Source organism: Takifugu rubripes, chromosome 4, assembly GCF_901000725.2.
Source record: "Takifugu rubripes chromosome 4, fTakRub1.2, whole genome shotgun sequence".
NCBI classification, from domain to species: domain Eukaryota; kingdom Metazoa; phylum Chordata; class Actinopteri; order Tetraodontiformes; family Tetraodontidae; genus Takifugu; species Takifugu rubripes.
This window is the reverse complement of record NC_042288.1, coordinates 2,502,025-2,522,200: the sequence shown is the minus strand read 5'-3', so window position 1 is coordinate 2,522,200 and position 20,176 is coordinate 2,502,025. Positions and strand designations below refer to the sequence as shown.

Sequence of the window (20,176 nt, the reverse complement as noted above, 5' to 3'; positions counted from 1 at the left end):
GCTTGACGGAATCGATTCTTTTGCTCATCTGAGGAACCCAATAACTCAAAATTCAAAAGCTTCTTCCACCATCTAATTTTGTCCACACACTTTTTACAATTTACAGTCTGAACACTTTTTGATTTGGTATTGAGACAGTGGGCATGAAAGCGTCCATCTCTCTGTACAAATGGACCAAAATCTGCTTCAAAATAAAGAAGGGGTTGTGAACAATTTACAAAGGTTGAGCTCAGCTGTAGTTTCAACAGGGAATTCCTTCTATCTATTAGTGAAGTAATGGAAAATGCAACACTGTCAAATCAAGTTTAACTTCAGAAGTTCACATAAACAGGAGTTGGGATCGTCCGATTTTTTTGGCACGTATTATTATATTCTTATGAGCTTTGAACTCATTTCAAACTCGTTTCTTTTATTATTTCCAAACAAAAGTAAGTGAGTGACAGTAGCAGAGTGTGTGTAACTGTGGTGCAGCGGCTCATCCGTTAACTCGAAGCTTCACCCAGAGATGGATTGTTCTGTTGGTCTCATCCTACAGGTGATTGATCTGTTAAAAACTATTTCCCTTACAGACCTTTGATTGAGTGCAGGTTCTCTTTGCCTTAAAGAACCTCCGTGTGTGTGTGTGTGTGTGTGTGTGTGTGTGTGTGTGTGTGTGTGTGTGTGTGTGTGTGTGTGTGTGTGTGTGTGTGTGTGTGTGTGTGTGTGTGTGTTGCCAGAGGCCAGCCAACAGTAGGCTCAGCTGGGTGTCTTTCAGCTCTCTATTTATGAGCTCTCCTTTACATATTCATTTTGCTACTGTTAAACAAAGCCCATAGGTTGCCTTTCTCCCCCTGTGACTGTAGCGCTGTGTGTGTGTGTGTGTGTGTGTGTGTGTGTGTGTGTGTGTGTGTGTGTGTGTGTGTGTGTGTGTGTGTGTGTGTGCTGAGCCACTTTATTCCAATTTATCACTGAAACCAACAACCATGTTTACAATTTTTAACCAATCCACATCCATCACCAGCCTCAATTTCCAGTCAGTTTTCTCCCTGATCCGATTTGATAATCTTCTAGAACGTTCAGGTATTGGATTTTTATTGGAGAAACTTAATTGTCATGATGTGAAAGTTACAATATCACAATATTTCCATCAGGAATACACAGCAGGCTACGTATGTAGGATCCCATGAAATTGTGTTTTAGAAAGATCGGAGTGTGTTTCAGACACAATACTGTTGTTTTTTACAAAAAGGGAGAGAGGGAGAGATGACAGCTGTGCAGATAGAAGGTTCTGGTTGCCACGGTAAGGGGATTTGATTGGCAGCTGGGGGGTTGATTGATAAGGACCCCCCTGCTATTCCAGTGACAGCTCCTGTCAGAGCGCCAACTCATCTCACATCGCATGTATCAACTGTTACAGCCCGCTCCCACCCCCGATGCATGTGTAGGCACACACACACACACACACACAGAACAGCCAAAACATCTAATTGACCACTACTTAGTGGGGGGGTGATGCTCATTCAAGATTTTCTACACTGAACAGAACTAATTGAAGAATGTTCTGCTGGTTCACGCCTGGGAAGCTACACAACTGCCACACATTAGTTTTGACACAACTCACTTCACTCTCTTAAAGAAAGTCAACTAAACATTATTTCCCACAAACATCATTATTTCCCTAAAAGGTTTGTGTGTCTTTCATATTTCATGTTATGAGAATGTAAAAGTCTTTTTTCCCCTCAAATTTTAACTTGTTCATTTGTTCATTTTCCATGAACAAATTAAATTGCAGCCTGCTATTTTGAGCAGAAGTCGGCTTGTTAGTGCGACATACGGAGTCATTGTTGGTCATTTTTAATTTGATGGTTTTGTGAATGATGGTGGACATGGAGGACAGCAGTCTTTTGGTGCTCCAGTGCTGAGGACGGCCAGGCCGGTTGTCAGTGCTCCTTGTTAACCCTGGTAGCTATTTCAGTTGGCTGATAAGCACAAACACAGACGGTCCAGCACGTTCTGGGAAGGTGGCAACATTTTACTGTCTAAATTCAAACAAATATCTTGTATGAGGAGAAGATTTGGGGGGGAAAGGCTCCAGCAGTGATGGAAAAGCTGGAAACAAGCCAACCAAATTTGTTCTCAGTGGATAATTCCTGCTATGGCTTCTGGAATCAGTGGAAGTCACAGACATTGAACCACGTTGCATTTGAAGCTGGACATGAAATCAAAAGCACTTTTTTTACTTCCCATAAAGATTCATTGAAATCATCTAACAAAACTGAACATTTTGACTTAGGAATATAGTGTAATTTCCTGTTATGGGGAAAATATTCAGTTATTTAATTAATTTAATTAATTATGGATGGATTTATATCATTTAAATATGTGACTATTATACTGATTTGGCTATTCTGAGGTGAGCTTTCTCTTTCTCCGTAGAATCTTTTTTAAACTCTCATTTCCAGGTTGTCATCAGCAACATCTTTTTCACAAGTGACAATCTGCCAATTCCGTTTTTAAAATATTGTACAGTAAATCTTTTAAAAGATTGAGAATTTTTTTTTTACCACAAACATGATTAATCACACTTGTGTTGCTACAGTTAAAATGAGGGTTGAACCAATTTCAAGTAATTGCTTGGCGGGAACTTTAATTTTGAACACTCCCAGACTGAGACATAGAGAAAGACGAGAAGGTGTGCATGAAGGACGAAATGTGCTTTCAGTCCACTAACAGGGGAGCCAGGGTCCCTGCTCTTAGGGTCACTGGAGGTTATCAGTCCTTCTCAGATATGAGCGGCCGTCTTTTTCACCACCCAGAGGTGATAGGCTCGTTGACACTGCTGAGCGGAGATAATGCGTCCGATTGACAGCCTTGTCTAGTCCTACTAAACACTTCCCAACAAACCACCCAGTTCCACAGAGCATTCCACCGCCTCTCCGCTGCTGCCTAAATATGTGCCCGCGACCAAGTAGGGCATGAAAAGATGGAAGATTCAGAGTATATCTGTGGGCCTGCTCACGCGCCTATTTACTTTGAATGACATGAATGGGGAAAAGGTCAGAGGTCAAAGTTGTGCAGCAACACTAATACTGATACCTTTTTATTACCATGACTGGTTTCTTAAATTTCATACTGAATATTCAGTAAACGATATAGGTCATTTGATCAATAGCAACGTCAAACAGCCTGTGTTAGTGGCCAATGTAAATAAGACATTTATTTACACTTTGTCACTGGAGGCCTCCATTAAATCTAATTTACATATTATGTTTCACTCAATGAACTGAGCATTCCATCCCTCCAGCAGATCATTTGCTATTCATACAGTTTATTTTCTATTTAGTGTGACATCATCAAAAGTCTATCCAGTTGCAGTTTTTACACCATGGATAAAAACACAAGTAGGTTGTGTAGTAAAATATCTTATGATATTTAGGGTAAAAAAAAAAAATTACTTGTCTTTATTGTTGTTGTGATTGGAACCATAATTTTACAAGTTTAAGCCTAAACCCAAGTTTTGTTATTATGATTGTGGTAGTGAAACATATCTAGTATTATTTACACTAGCGTACAACTTCAGAGACCACCATAGTTGGGAGATCCAAGCCCCGAAGTCCCGTGGCTGCAGATATTCTAACCGTTGTTCAAACCCTCCTGGCGCTGTGGCCCCTCCGTCATTGCCAGGATACCATCAGCATGGCGTAAGGTTCACCTGCAGGGCTGAGCGAGAGCTCTCTGCTAAATCCTGTCTGAGCTGCTCTCCCCCTGCAGCTCCGCTGCTGCAGGTACTGTGTGCTGTTGTGCTCCAGCTCTAACCCCCAGAGCAGCATATGCTAAAGACATCAGGCACGGGGTCCCTTTGAAGAAGGGGACTGAAAGAAACACAACAGCTCAGAACACGATGCTGCATCTCCCTTTTCCACCAGCCCCCTTTTTTTCTTTTCCACCTCTACAAATTCCTGCAAGACCTTCTTTTAGTATCTGCTTTTTCAATTTATTTCCCCTCTCGGTCACTGCATGGTCTCTCCCACCTTCTCACACATTTCACTTAACCCTAACCTGCCTCTTGGTTTTGCTTAGCGCTGCACTAATCTTCACACTAATGCGGAGGCCTTTTGCTTACAGGTCACGCAAATCATTTGTGAACAGCTTAAACAGTAAAAAGTCTCCATTGGGTGTGTACGTCTTCCCTTGACCCCGTTGGTTGGAGATCAACTAGCAGCATCACTCAAGGAATGCTACAATAATGCGGTTGAAAGTATTCTAATTATCTAGGGACCAATTTGTGTGTGTTTGTGCATGTCAGAGATGTCACACATGCTGCTCCATTCAGCATCCGTCCATTTGGTGGTCGTCCTCTCAGGAATGTGAAGACTGCAGTCAACCCGTGTTTTCCTTTGTGCTCACTAATGTCACTGTCGCGCCACAATATTGGGTTTCTCTTCCACAGACTTATTCCTGCCAGTAAGGCAAAGAATAAAATACGCTGATATTATTGTTGTCAGTGTTGAAGTTGTTCCTGAATTGTGGTAACACATAATTCACATTACATTTTACACAACTTCTAACACTGCCCTTCTACCTCGAGTGTAAAATAGTGTTAAAAAATTGTTTTTAAAGGTTCTGAATTTGTTCTAAACATTGTGGTTAAATCACAAGACTGACACGTCAAGGCAACAATTTTGAAATGTGTCCGTAGACAACAATACATTTTTGTGGATTTGCCTTCCAAAGAGAAGCCCACTTTGTGTCACTGCAGAAATACGTGTTGTCACACACACTCAGGTGTAAGGATGAGGACTGCAGGTGCACTTTCCCCACGATGCACTGTAATCTGATTTTGCACACAAAAGGCAGGAAGTCAGGTGTCGCGTTTCAGCTAACAAAATTAATCTGCAACCCAATTTTCAGTGTCCTGCTCACACAAAGATGTCTTGAATTGATTCGACTCAGAAAAGTGTGTGTGTGTGTGTGTGTGTGTGTGTGTGTGTGTGTGTGTGTGTGTGTGTGTGTGTGTGTGTGTGCGCATTGTATTAATTGACGTTACTATGGAGGCTGTGACATCACTAGGGAAGCCCTGACTACCCACTTCCCATTTACCACCTCCAGCTTCTCTGGGAAAACACCCTGGTATTGAGAGTTAGATTGGACAGGAACCTCCCCCCCTTCCAGCTTGCTCTGAGTCTACTACTGGGTCTCCTCCCAGCCAGACAAGCCAGGAACCCCTCCCCAGGAAGAAATCCCAACCAAACGCCCGAACCAACTCAAATGGCTCCCCTCAGACATCTGAGCAGCAGCTCAAGTGTGATGCTCAGATGTCTGAGCTCCTTCTTCGTCTCCAGGACTGAGCCGAGCTCCCAGCACATACCTCCCGTTCAGGTGGAGCCCTCGCCTTTGAGCACTCCAACAGAACCAGTAGCATCCCTGAAGAAGGGTGGTCGCAATGAGCCATGAGCTCCCAGAACAGTCCTTTAAGTGACTTTTTAAAAAAAATTAAATTAAATTACTACATTTGAAATATACAAACAGCACAGGACAGAACACTCATGTGTGAGTTACGAGCACTTATATGATGCATCATTCTGGGACATGAGTCCAGGCATCTGAGGCTAACTGGGGTCACTGCTGAAGCCAACGTACAGAGTCTACGTGTTCATAAGGAATGGATATAATTAACAGAGCACTGAGCAGCATTGGGTCAACTCAACCAAAGAGCAAAGCAAAAGCCAAACCATCTGCCTCGACCATTTGAGACTGGAAACGTCTGTGTCTTAGTGCCAGTGGACTTTTTCTCTCTCACTCTCTCTCTCACTCTCTCTCTCTCTGTCCATCCAGATGGATAAAGTATTGAAGGCATACACACATTATTTCTATACTGTGAGGAAGTAGATGGAGTCACTACTTCTGTTTGGGTTAATGTTAGACTTTTAACTTGCCTGACCATCTTGCCATTGAATCATAAGGTAACGAGAAGCAAAATGTGCTTTCGCCACAAGTGAAATAACACCGCCGGTCCAAAATCAGCTTGACAAACTCTGTTGGTGTGATATTGATATGGCGTTGGTGCGTCCCAGGAACTGGAGCGTTTGTTTCCAGGCCCTGTGGGTTACACATCAAACCCCCGTCAACAGCAGCTAGTGCCTCTGCCCCAGTGACTGGATCAGTGGTTTGTCATGCAAAGATTCTAATATTAATGATCACTTTACATCTGGCTGGGGAGGGCTTTTAAAAAGAAAAACAGTTTAAGGATGCTCAGGAGGACGGGCATCCTGAATCTTGTGTTTAAAAAAATCCATAAATACTAAGTAAGTGTAACTTGGCAGTTATATGGAGATTCTAGGTTGGGGTGTAGCAGCTGGAACACATTCAGATTTATATGGTGAAAAGTAGATTTTACATTTATTTATGAATACCATTTAAAATCAGTGCTGAGTAATTAGGAGCTGAAAAGAGAGTTGAACTACTTACAGTTTGGTACACATGTACGGCAACATCAGTGAGATGTCCTAGAAACATGACAGAGAATAGTAATGTTGCCTGCAATATATCTACTGAGGAGAGTTGAGATGCGACCGATTAAACCAGTTACAGAGGTGGGCGGATTATACAAGCTAGGTGTTGTGCCTAATAAGTCCCGCCAATAGACTTGAGCCAGTCCGTTGATCTGAGGGACCACTAACCCTAACTAAGTTGGAGGGAGATACTGCAGGACTGTTTAGGCTCTGCATGAGTTATAGAATGTGCATTAAATGGTGTCTTGACATGTTTACGACACCTGCAGCGATGGCTTAACGCTCACGAAGGGATGACTCTTCCAGGCTAAAATAAATACTTCAGATATGAAAAATCATCATTGAATCAATTCATTTTTCATAACGCTCACTTTGATGGATCTGAATACTCATGAGTGGTGGAGCAGAGAGAGGATGAGAGAAGGCAGGGGGAGGGGTGTGTGCCCCCCGCAGTGCTGCTGATGGATGCAGGGCTCCTGGGGTTAAGGGGAGGGCGACCGGGCCCAGAGCCAAGGTACAGAGTGGCAGCTACCTGCCGCTCATCACATACTCCTCTCTCTCCCCCCACAAAACTGTACCACTCTCAACAGTGTTTATGCACTTATAGTTGTGTCATGTTTCAAGGATTTCCCTTACATTTTAGAATTATATTCAAGTAAGTTAAAGATTATTGCCACTGCTTCGGAAACCTCCCAGTGGGAAAAACCTGCTGCAGTGTGCATAGAAGTTTTATCCAATTTTAGTGGCTCCTTTATCCATTGTGGACACAGTTAAAAATGCCTTGAAATGGAAAATATATCATAAAAATGAAGTCAATTGCATGTAAGTTATTCTAGGAGTCTCTATATGTGTTCACATGAGACATGTTTAATGTGTATCCTCTGCCTTTATCTCTCTGTCTCACACACACACACACACAAACATACAAACACACAACACTAATGGGAGGGAGGAAAGAAAACAGAACAGCAAATCATGTGACAACATGAAGCCTGTCATTGAAGCAGATAACAGATGAAGTCAGTCCACAAAAGGCTGCAGCATCCAGGACGCAGCGCCTCCTCTCGAGCGCACACTGGTGGTTGCCTGTTGTAAGACAGAGAGGAACGGGCACCAAGTGCTTCACTAAATCAGGCTTATTTGGAAGAGAATGACGTGGAAAAATCTGTAATCATTCAAGTCGTCCTCCCGCATGTTTCCCGGTGCGTGGTTCACACATTCACGTCTCATTCAGTGACAAATTGAATTGGCTTTATTAATCAAAAGAGTTTCAGTGTCTTCATTGCGGCCGATACCCAGGGGACTAATTAATGGTCAAATCAATCAATAAACTGTAACTGATAATGGGCTTGTTGGGCTGCTATTCTTTAAACAAAAGGCGCAGTTTGCAGATAATTAATGTGCCACCTACGATACGCCAAAAATGGCTCAGATTATTGTTGGCGTTGATATCACGTTCCAGCTTTAAGCACTTTAAGATTTGCGCCGTTGTCTTTGTGTTCCAGAAAAATCATGTATTGCTCTCATGAATAGGTCCTTAAGGTGCCGTTTGTCTTGAGTTGAAGAGAAAAGAAGTTGCTCTCTTTAATAAAATGACGGGAGGGGGTGTTTTTAAAAACGCTAATCGTCTGTAATCCTTTTAATATGTCTCGCACTTGGCTCTGTCAATACACAAAAGTCAAGCAGCATCCCGAAGCTGATGGAGCAGGCGGGCCGAGAGAGACGGGCTGGGGGGGGGGGCATCGCGGTCAGTCATTCAATTTATTAGTTTTTGTTGTTTTGGGATTTCTTTTTCGGTTTTTAGGTGTGTGTGTGTGTGTGTGTGTGTGTGTGTGTGTGTGTGTGTGTGTGTGTGTCTGTGTGTGTGTGCGTGTGTGTGTCTGTGTGTGTGTGTGTGTGTGTGTCTGTGTGCGTGTGTCGGGGGGCGCAGGGGTTTGCGCAGGGCTGCCCATGCATTGCTCCTCCTCGTCCCGTTCTCCCCCTTGCTAAATGTGCGGGTCGCTTCTCAGGTAAAAGGGATGATTTAAATCAGGGGGGCGAGTGGGGGGGGGGGGTCGAGGGGAGTGGGGCTGGGCCCGTCCACTTTTGTTCTGCAGAAAAAGGGGGGCTAGTTCTTCGTAGATCAGCCTGCCATTTTTAACCGGGGGTTGAGCGAGTGCCGAGCGAGACGCCTGACACGGCACAGCGTTGTGGTTGTAGGATGGGAGCAGAGAGAGGAGGGACACGACGTAGTGCAGCCAGCAGTCCAGCCACAGCCGAGCAGAGCAGAAGCAGCTGAGGGGATCACACACTTTAACAACCACACCTGAAGGATACCACGGGGATTACAAACCTGGAATAGTCTGACGCGGACCATCTGGTTTGTTAAAAGACAGGACGCGTCTCCGAAAACTCTTGACACAACCGTCCTTCTTTAGAAACTTGTCATTAAACACTTCCACTCGGACGATGGACATTGATTTGCTCGGCAATGTCTCCATCTGAGCGTTTCTGAGCATTTCTGTTTGTGTGGATTTCTCCGCGGGTTTGGACATCCGATTGTTTGGATTTGCGCATCAGCTGGAAGAGAATTTTCACCATCATCCAACATGCGACCCATCCCATCCAGACTCAGCTATTTGTGAGTGTTTCCCCTCCGTCCGTTTTACATTATTTTACTCCTATTACTTTCTGCTTTTTCACTTTGCATTAACCTAATCCATGTTATGTGTCTTTATTTCAGGTTTCTACACTTGTTTGCGTTTTGCTACTACGCGCAGGTATGTCACTGTTAATTTCTTCTCCGTTTCATTCTGTAATTTAAATGTTAATGTTTCATTTTAAACGTATTTTTTTCTTAAAAATGCAGGTAAAGATAGGTAATAAAATACTGCACAATTATGGGATTTCGCCCACGGATCGGCCTGCTGGGTGAACATACCGGCCCTGGCACCGGACGCGCGAACACAGACGGGGCGCGGGGGAACGCGGAGGGTTTCATTAGTGGGGTTTAAACCGTGGCCAATGTTACCAACAGCCTAGTTATCACACCACAACCTTCCAGAAAGATAATTGTTTTACAACGATTTAATTTAATGTTGAGACTTTTCCGGCGCGCGCCCTGCTTTACGCACAGCATTTTATGGTGCCGTGCGTATTTTGGGAAGCTTTTGATCCGACTTGGCGTGAGTTCTCAATGGAGCTCGCTGCAATCTTTATAAGGGATCATACACCACAGTCTATTGTTGCGTCAGGCCGTCGTTCTCAGAATATTTTTTATTAAATATATCTATATTTTTAAATAAATTCGATACAAAATGCCATAAAATTGGATTCGCCAAAACTCGGCCCTATAATACCATTCAACAAATAGTCTAAATTAATAACTAAGCAAGTGTACACGTACTGATGATTGTGGTGACATCTAATTTCTGACAGGTAACCAATCAGTCCCCGCCTAATTTCACGCAGCATGTAAGCGAGCAGAGCAAAGTGACGGACCATGTGAGCCGCAGGCTGATCCGGGTCTACCAGCTGTACAGTCGGACCAGCGGCAAGCATGTGCAGGTTCTGCCCAACAAGAAGATCAACGCCATGGCCGATGACGGAGACGTCCACGGTAAGAGAGACACACCTTTACACGGTCGCGCAGCGTCCACCGACGCGTGAGACGCCGTTTTTGTTTCGGCGTTATCGACAGCGGCGATCTTAGAATGCTTTAAATCCTGTTTATAATTTATTTTTCAACCAACAAGAATGAAGATGTTTTTAATGCCCTTCAGCTTATATTTCGAACCTTTCCTGACAGTGTTGTATCACCAGGGCAGGACTCTCAGGAAAATCTCTGTTTCTGAGAGCGCGATATATTTAGGCACATTTTAGGATTTAAATGTGTCAGAGTGAACAGTCCAGCGTTAGTTCTCGTCTCTAAAAATGATTTTACATTGCTTTTACCTTTTCGAAATCTTTATAATGGCCAAAATGATTGTGAAATAACAACAAAGATGAATTAAAATAAGTTAAAATGCTGTCGTTAAAAGCTAGAGAGAGAGATATTGATGTCGCTGAGAGTTTTATCTGCCTTCAAAGATGTTGGAATTTCCAGACAAAAGTCTCCCCAGCACCACCCACTCCCTAGTAGCCTTGTTTAGCTTCATCTTTCCCCTTGAAGCAAACAGTTGATCAGTGGAGGTGAACACGGCACCATTTGTGATCCATTAGTTGAGAGAGGTAGACACCGATACGTCCACTGGACGGTTGAAGATGTTGCTGGAGGTGAGCCTCCAGAGATCCTGCATGTCTGGAAGAACCATTAAAAGTCATCTTACTTACTAACTCCAGAACATTTCCTGCATAGCGCCACCCGCCGCCCCCACCTTTGATTCTCTGAATTGCTGAAATGCAGAGTTTTGGAGCCCATTTTTTATTTCATGAACGACAGGACCCATTGATCCTGCTCTGTCATTTGCGGTCAGAATAAATTTACCAGTTCACTATAACCAGAGAAGGAACAGCATTCATTCTGATTTAACTGTAAGCTTTGTCATGGTTTAACATGGTAATGAGGAGTTGATCAAGAGGACATCTGCTGGATCAAGGGACAAAAAACTGCTGTATTACCTAATTCTCTCAGAAGATGCGTTACATATTAGGATGATAGTGAATTCTAAGATATTTCTCATGTCTATTTTTACCTTTTTTGAGAGTTTTGAAAACCATTTTTTAAAGATTATATAGCAAGAGTTGTTCCATGGATCGACGTAAAAACATGCATGTGTGTCTGGGGTCTTTATGTGCCGTTAAAGTAAAAAGCTAAGAAAAAAAACTTTGTTCTCAAGCTAACAGAATCTATTTTTGTGTGATTTTATTTTTTTAGCCAAACTCATCGTGGAGACGGACACATTTGGGAGCCGCGTGCGCATCAAAGGAGCCGAGACCGGCTTCTACATCTGTATGAACAAGAGAGGGAAGCTCGTTGGCAAGGTAAGGCTGTAAGCTGACCTCAGTCAGCAGAGAGAGAGAAGCAAAAGGTTGGCAACCTCGATGTAGCTGAGGTCAAAATGTTAACGGCTGTAGCAGCACAGCGAGAGAGGTTCAGCATCTCAGCCACTGCTGAGGGCGTCGCTGTTGTGGATCCACGTGTTCATTCAACCATTCCAGTCAGATTTTCAGACCATTGAAAGGGCCACATGTAAAATTTTGTTACAAACATACTTCTTTCCAACGTTAGAGTCTTTCTATTCTTCTAAATCAATTATAACACCGCCATCATTAGTTAGGACAGCTTAGAAATGGCTGGGGGTTTTCTGCTCCTTTTGTTTGAGTGATGCTGCGCCTGTGAACCGCAGCACCTCATCTCAGATGTGTGTGATCAGCTAGATGATGAGGTGCCGTAAAATGCAGAACTTCTGTAAAGTCCAAGGACTAAAGCGTCTCGTGCATGTCTGCGATGTCCATAAAGTGGAAGCTCACAACACGAGTCTGCAGGTTTAGGTGGAGCAGCTCCTCTTATATGAGTGTATAGGTGTGTGTTTCAGCCCCACTGACCCTCTCTCACTGTGACATCTAATAAACAGAGTCTGCCAGCAACATTCGAGTCCACCCAGCACCCCACCTTGTTTCACCATCTGCCCCTAGCTACCAGCTCAGTGACAGCCTGCCCTGGACAGGGTGCTTGCATAAATCCATGTAGACTATTTTTAGATTTGTCTAAAAAGGTGGAAACACCATCGAGTAGACCAACAACGGGTTTCAGACCTGTATGTATGAGTTGGATGATTTTGATTTGATATCAGGACCAGGGGACCTGGGGCGGGGGTGGGTCAGACCTTACACACCCCTTTGCTTGCCTGAGCACCCATTGGGGCCCATTAGTGATTGTGAGCAATGGAGAGATGTTTTTGTGGATTTATTGATTGACCTGACTGGTTAAATTTTCATAAGCGGAGGGGACACAAGGGTGGAGGGTCTGACTTTGAGGCTTTATGGCCGTAGAATCAGTCCCGGCACCACAAGAGTTGCTGAATGTTTTTTCTAAAGGGGGAGAAGAGTCGCGGTTTACTGTTATTCATCTCTCTCTGATCTGTAATGACTGTAGCATATGCTGCATGTGGGGAGGGCTGTGAGTGTCAAGGGCCAGGCTGCACAGGCTGATATTTTCACATGTTGTAAATTTTGGTAAGGACACACACAAACACACACACACACACATCCTGAGACCTTTTCATCTATTCAAGTCATTTTAAACCTGTTGACCAAGCAGATAGAACTCACACTAATCCTTTGACGATGCTAACGTTTAACGCTTCTTCTCGTTTTGGAACATCAGCACTAAACTGCACATCTCCGATTTCTCTCCCCCCCAGAAAAACGGGCAGGGTCGTGACTGTATCTTCACCGAGATCGTTTTGGAGAACAACTACACAGCACTGAGGAACGCACGTTACGAGGGCTGGTACATGGCCTTCACCCGCCGCGGACGACCACGGAAGGGCTCGCGGACACGGCAGCACCAACGGGAAGTCCATTTCATGAAGAGGCTACCGAAGGGGCAGCAGCCGGTCCATCCAAGCCACCACCGTCCTTTTGATTTCATCCACTACCCTTTCAATCAAAGGACTAAACGTACGCGACATTCATCGGAAAGCTGAGGGCGGAGAGGCTGATGGACAGAGAGATGGACTTACTAGCAGCCAACTCGCTCATCTTCCCTCCCAAAAAGACCTCTAGTGATTTTTTTATATATACAGCATTATATATCTTAACATGTAGTTAGACCCCCCCCCCACCAAAGCTATTCATAGACAAAAAAAGTGAAATATATATTTTTGTACTTCAGACTTAGAAATGATCTATGTAAATAGAGATGTTTGTCTTTAGATGCACATAACTCACTAGTAGAGTGCTCGGTGTTCTTGGTTTTTTTCTGTTTAATTTTGACCAGTGGAGTCATTTTTTTTGGACTCTCGCCTGCTGCTCAAGGAGACTTGAAGGGCCCTGATTGACGGCACTGCCAGGGAACGCTGCATTCAAAGACACAAAACTGTCACACACTGCATTGGAGACGTGCTTGCACAAGCATGTGGCGATCATGCTGAGGTGCTGACACGGAGGTGTTCCTACTGTTTGTTTGATACTTCATTCAGCCTGGGGATCATCCTTTAAAGTTCTTAAATGGTCCAAGTGGCAGAGCTTTAATAGCAACTGATGGAACAGTGCGGCAGCTATGTTTGATAATCATAGATTTCCTGTTCCGACTGTAATGTTGATTTGTAAAAATGCGTTGAAGTGTAAGGAACCCCCTGACTCGCCCACTGCCCTCACCCTCTTGTGTTTATGTCATCACCCTGAATGTCTGCTTTTATACATATATAAATATATTTTTATTTGAGGAAGTGTAAAATAATTTTAAGGATGGAGTATTTATTAAAAATGTGTATTAAATGTACATTAAATAATGATATTAAAACTCCTGTTTGGTAATTTGCTTGCTTTGTGTGAATCCTTGAAACAGTTTTCTAATTTACTTGTCTTACTTTTAGCCCTGAATTCCCACAGTCAACATTTGTTGGAATACGATTGATCGTATGTCACCAGGTTCAAAGCATCCTGCATATTAGCAAGTCATTCAAACTGATTCCACAAATCAAAAACTGCCCCCACCCCCGCCCCTCCCCCCACACACAGATGTAATGTGCTGTCATTTGTGGGTCTCATCTCTAATTTTCTCTAATAATCTGTGTGCAGATGAAACATTCTGGGCATTGTGTCCAAATTTGAATATCATCTGCTGTTGCTGCAGCAACAAACTCGTGTCTCGTCCATGTTTCCACTTGTTGGCCCACATCAGATCCATCTGACCAGGGTGGATCCCAAGCTGAGACACTCTTTTCACACCGAATCCCCGGAAATCCAATAAATAGTAAATAGTTCAACTTCAGTAGCAGGTTTGAGTCCTGAGACTAAAGTTTCTGAGGATCACTAGTTTCTTATCAGGGTTATCCTAAAGAAGCGATCCTTGATCATCAAATACAGCAGCGTGCGAGTGCGACGCCGCTGCCGCCCACACCAGGGTTAATTTAACTGTTGTTTACATAATGTCGGCTTGTTTGTTGGTCAACCGTATGTGGTCGGCCATCCATCATTGTCCTCCAGCGCGTCAAGACCAGGGAACGTTTACTCAAGGAATACATCTGCGGCGCTCTGTATGAACGTTTATGGGAACTTATTGACTGTTCAATCACAACATTCCGCACAAATGTTAGAAAAATGCTCAGGGTGCAGCCGGTTAAAGCAACAACATCTCCAACCACGGGTCCACAGTCCAACACGTCTCTTCCCTACATGTCTGATGTATGTGTCGGCCTTGTAAAGCAGCACCTCCCGACTGATCCCAAAGGAAACACTGCGGCCTTGGTTTCTCCCCACATGAAACCTGACCAGGGAAAGCTAACAGGGAGGGTATTCTAGTCTGATCCCAACAGGGATAACAAGGTCATTTGAAGTCGTGAAGGTCCCCCTCCCTCCTTCCTCTTTAGCAGATAACAACATGTCAGTGTCAGAGTGCTCTTCGGTTGCGTTGATGGCGCTGCTCCATTTCTTCTTACGCTTTAACTTCCTCCAGGTCCTGTAATTCTGCCACTGTTAATTTGATTGGACAATCTCAGGAAGCCACATTGTCCCGTCTTGTGAACCAAGTAACTCCTAATAATTTAGTTCCTGTCTGATGAAATGTTTGTCCTTTGTGTCCTGTGTTCTGTATATTAGCAGTTAAAGCGTACTCTTGTTATGTGGACCATGGCGTCTTCCTGTGTAGGACATTGTCCAACCTCGTGTAGTCTTGGTCTTAATCGTTATAAAAATATGTCAATGCAGTTATAAGTGACAGGGGTTGCTGCAATTGTCATTTTGCATGGATCTTGTTTTTCATTTTGTTTCATTTATTGCTTGTTGGGGTATGAGAAAATTATACTTAATAAGTAAATCAACTTTACATAACTAACTTTGTTGAAAAAAACATGTTAAAACATTTCTATTATGTATCAAAATTTTAAAAAAGAAAACCTGTTCGCTTAAAGATTTTTTTTTTCAAATCAGTGTCCAACTGATATATTTCTGTAGGTTTTATTTTTTTATGCCCCTCCCCCAACAATACAGAGTAAACAACACTTTAATGTGGAAATTTTGACAAGAATTTGACAATTCTTATTATTCCTGACATTCAGAAACTGTACAGAAATTCCTACAGAAGGAAATGTGAAGCAGGAGGTTTGTGTGTAACAGGTATTTATCTAAATCTTCCTCAGAGCTAAATCTTATTTTTACCGAGCTTCACATGAAGAAAATCCCATTTTATTCATTACTACATTAAAAGACAAACCTCCAGCTCACCAGGATCATGTTCCTGGTGAAATGTTGTGATTGTTTTATTCAAGCCTCTGTTCTTAATGAGGTGCTAATGAAAATGGTGATCACCTCAAGCATCATATGACATATTATGGTATGTGATAGACGCATGTTGTATTGGAATCTCTGCTCCTGGACGACCACCCTCATCCCATCTGTCCAGTCTGTGAAACTTTCCTGATGATGATACATTTCCTGTTAACTGAGAAGAGTGGTGGCATAAAGATAAACACATAAATAAAACCCTGGTTACCCTCAGTTAATACTGACCTATGAAAGGCTGTGTAACCCAAAGCAGTGAATTAAATGATCTTGACAATACTTGACATTAATCTTCTTAACTCCTTTCAAATTGGATTAACTAAAGAATCTGTCCCTCCAGACTTCCTCCAAGAGCTTGCAGACACCAGATCAATCAATTAAAGCTGCTGCATTGTGATAACTCAATGATAACAAGAGGAACAGATTTGTCAAATGCAATTTATCCAACTCTAAAGACAGTTTTTTTTTTCCAAATTAAAGTTTAGATTTTAAATTCTTGGTTCCCCCTCCCTGAAAGTTCAGGATATAAACGAAATAAATTGGGGCCTTGTTCTGCAGCCCCCACCCTCTGGTGCCTCAAAAGACAGAGAAGAACTGGTTTGTGGGAAAAATCACACCTTTTGTGTCACCAGTGCTACCATGCAAATGTAGAGCAATTGCGGTGCAGAAAAAACTGGGGCAACACTTTCATCCATTTTATTGAGCCTTAGCCATCATCCTTAACCCCGGATAAACAAACAGAGCTACCTTCTTCATTTGCTTAGGGAGCAATTTAAGCTTTGCCTCGACCCCCACTGTGGAGGCCGTAGAATAGCAGGGGTGACCAAAGAACGCGACCCTGCCTCCTTGAGCAGCCTCAAATGCCACCAGCCGACACAGTGACTGCCCCCATCAGAAAGCACTTACAACCTCCAGCCACTTGTATCTGCTCGGAAACATTGAGAAACATGAGGATTTTCCCAGGAACAGAACCTCCCGGCCGGTGTCTGAGAGGCGGCACATTCGTCGCTACTGCCAGGAAGACTTAGCGCCAACACTATCTTGTGCTAACGTAGCTATGCTAACATTTATGTATATATTGACATGATATTACTCTGGGTTCAATTAAAAGGATCATGAAATAGTTTTTAAATATAACTGACTGGCTCTCATTCTTGCGTATCATCTTTTAGGTGAAACCTGTGGACAGATGGACGGCCTAAATAAAAGTCTGAGATTTACATGTAAAATATCTAGATATGAGTGCACGCACTTAACATGTATGTATGAAGGAAATGTAATTCTTTAGCCTTAATGAAGGAAGTAATTGCCAAATAACATGAATGAACATTTCTGCCTTGTGAATGCAGCATAATCCAATTCAGTTATATTTATAGAAGAGTATTTGTGCCTGTGGTGTAATTAAAGATGGCAGATAGAATAAAACAGCAGATTTAAATGTTTAAATACTAATCTAAAATTACTATATGTAATTATACACAAAAAGCAATAATATGTAAGTGCAAAGTAGTACTCCTTTAAATTAGTATCATGACGTTTTCGAGGACATGCTTCCATCTCTTATTTTAGGTCTGAATTCATCAAAACACAACTGAGTCCAACTTTGATGTCTTCTACAAGGCAAAACTGTCTGAGAGTGAAACACATGGTTACTAAAACCAACTCGGCGCTCCACAGCACAATTCATCCCAGTTATTCACCACCAAATATTGGCAGTCACCATCTGAAGGAGTTCAAACAGTCAAGAAGTAAATTTTATTTTTGTGTAGTGTGAATATATTAAAAGTATTTCCCTCAAGTCCAGTTGGAATTGTATAACACTGTAAATACTCCTAAATATATGTGCATTTATGGTTTTTGAGATTTTGAGAACAACATAGTTTAATTAATTTTGATACAGGTTGTGATATGAATCCTGCTTATTGATATTAATTTACCATTTAGGATGTGGAAAAACCTCCCTTTGATGTAAAAGACCTAGGAAAGCAGCACAAACTGGTGAACAGAATTTTTTAATTAAATAAAATCATAAGTTACATTTGGTTCTGAAATAGAGAGAAATTTCTTTTTTTAGGAATACAAGCTAACTCATCAGATTTAAACTACAGATTTCCTTGGCATTGTCAGGGATGAGTTCAGTGATTCTCCAGGAAAAAAACAGCCTGCCCATTAAATCCAGGCCCCCCAGTTCAGAAGAATTGGAAGCTGGCAGTCTTAGCAGGCTTGATAATTGAAATGCAAACAACAGATCAAACCAAAGCTGCAGCTCAACAGATTCTTTGTTTATGTACGGGTCTTCTGCGAGACCTGTTGACTTTTCCAATCGACGCTGTAAACTTTTGTTTGTCCACGCATTTCCAAGACTGATTGTCTGTCTGATCTGAACAATTACAAGCTAAATGTGTTTGCCAGCTCAGGCAGAGCCCACTTGCTTTTTGCTGCCCTAAAAAGATCAAAAGAAAAGACCCCCCTGCTTTCATAGCCCCTGTGAACCCCCCCCAAACATCCCCCTTGCTCCCAGTATCCCTCCTCCCAACCTCTTCATTTCCTTTTAGCCATGACAGTTCAGCTGGAAAGCCAACCATAAATGATTTTTCTCGACGGCCCAGTGTTTGGGGCATGGCTTCGCAGAGGGCGCAGCTTTCAACAAGGGAGGAGAACGATCTGCATATTTTAATTATGTGCCGTTGTGCTCAGCTGATCAAAGGGCCGCAGGGATGCCACTCACAACTGAAGACTCCAGGGCCCTCGTGATGTGAATGAGCACAAATTGATGCTACTGATGCTAAACGGTCAAGCGCTTCGCAAAATGTTATAAGGTCAATCAACTTTTGGTAGTCATTTGACCGTAACACAACTTTGGCAGTTTTAGTGGCCAAACAGGCCACGAGGCCATGCTGGGCACATTCCCACTTTTATTTTCTAGCAGGGCTCCTGTGAAGAATACCAACATTGTACCTAGCACCCAACACACTCCACAGTCTTAAAAACGATCATTTTCTAACTGTAGCAAGTGTAATTTCAGGAGTACGAGTAAAGTGCGTGGCTATTTTTATAGTAATTCACTTTATACTGCCACTCGAGGACTGGTCCCAGTAAACGAGGAGCTAGTTTAAATAAATGTGTTGGCCCGACTCCAAAAAGGCCCAACATTAAATTATAGCTGATATGAACTGCTTTAAATACACTGCTACTGTAGTTGCTGACTGTATACTCGTAATCTAGAAATTTACTTTATTTGTGCGTTGTTCTTAGGCCCCCAGACATCCACGACCATTAAACCATTACAGAGGAAGTACCGAAATTTGCTGCGATGAGCTGCAATGCATTGATCAACCCACTCAATGGTTAAAAAAAAACGCTCAAACATCTCAACCTTGAAGTTGTCCCTCGACTGTTTGTTTCCTCTTCTTTACGGCCACATCATGTATTTTTACATCCCTATTTGGATCAATATAGCATAACCTTGCATAGACTCACTGATCCATTGTGGTTTTATTTACAGGGCATCACACAAAGCTTGAGTGACGCACCCCCGTCGTCGATTGTGCACTAGTCACAGACGCTGCTGTAACCTCCTTCCATAGGAGTCCTCTACACCAGCTGTCCCCAATATCTCTTGCACGAGCGACCAGTGTCATGCAAGACAGTGTTCCTTAACCAGGTAGGGGTGTTGGGGTCCATGGCTTCCTAAACTAGCATAAAGGTCACCACATTTTATGCAGAGCAGCCTCAACCTGCCTCAATGTTGCATGGTTTTTCCTTTCCTTTCCTTTCCTTTCCTTTCCTTTCCTTTCCTTTCCTTTCCTTTCCTTTCCTTTCCTTTCCTTTCCTTTCCTTTCCTTTCCTTTCCTTTCCTTTCCTTTCCTTTCCTTTCCTCTTTTTTGTCACTGATGCCTGAAAAAGATGCACCAAACAGTAAAGTGTGGTAATGATTTGAGGATGGAATTGGTGGGGGGGGGTTTTCAACATAAGATAGGTCTAATGAAAATCAGTCTATCGTATTTAAACACGCTATTCTTCCTTTTTTGCGTCCCAGGACCAAATGATCCACGGACCAGCTTCTTGACACCAAACGGGACCCTTCTGAGATGTCAATGTTAATTCTCATTGGAAAAGCTGAAATGGCCGGGAGCCTTTTTTTTCAATGGTGATTGTATGGTTCAGCGTGGCCTTCATCAAGACTTATATCACCTGAGTGCAGAGGAGAAGGTGCCGCTCCGCTTACAACTCTTTTCAAACTCAGCTAAGAAGCTCTA

General features: G+C 42.9%; 1 protein-coding gene across 1 annotated transcript; it reads left to right on the top strand.

Moving 5' to 3' along the window:
• The first annotated feature begins 8,615 nt into the window (after positions 1–8,615).
• Positions 8,616–13,952, top strand: fgf8a (fibroblast growth factor 8a). Its single transcript, XM_003963630.2, is given in 6 exon segments — positions 8,616–9,111; positions 9,214–9,250; positions 9,909–10,089; positions 11,347–11,453; positions 12,836–13,027; positions 13,029–13,952. Coding segments are annotated over 6 exon segments (720 nt in total). The 5' UTR covers positions 8,616–9,079; the 3' UTR covers positions 13,200–13,952.
• The last annotated feature ends 6,224 nt before the right edge of the window (positions 13,953–20,176 follow it).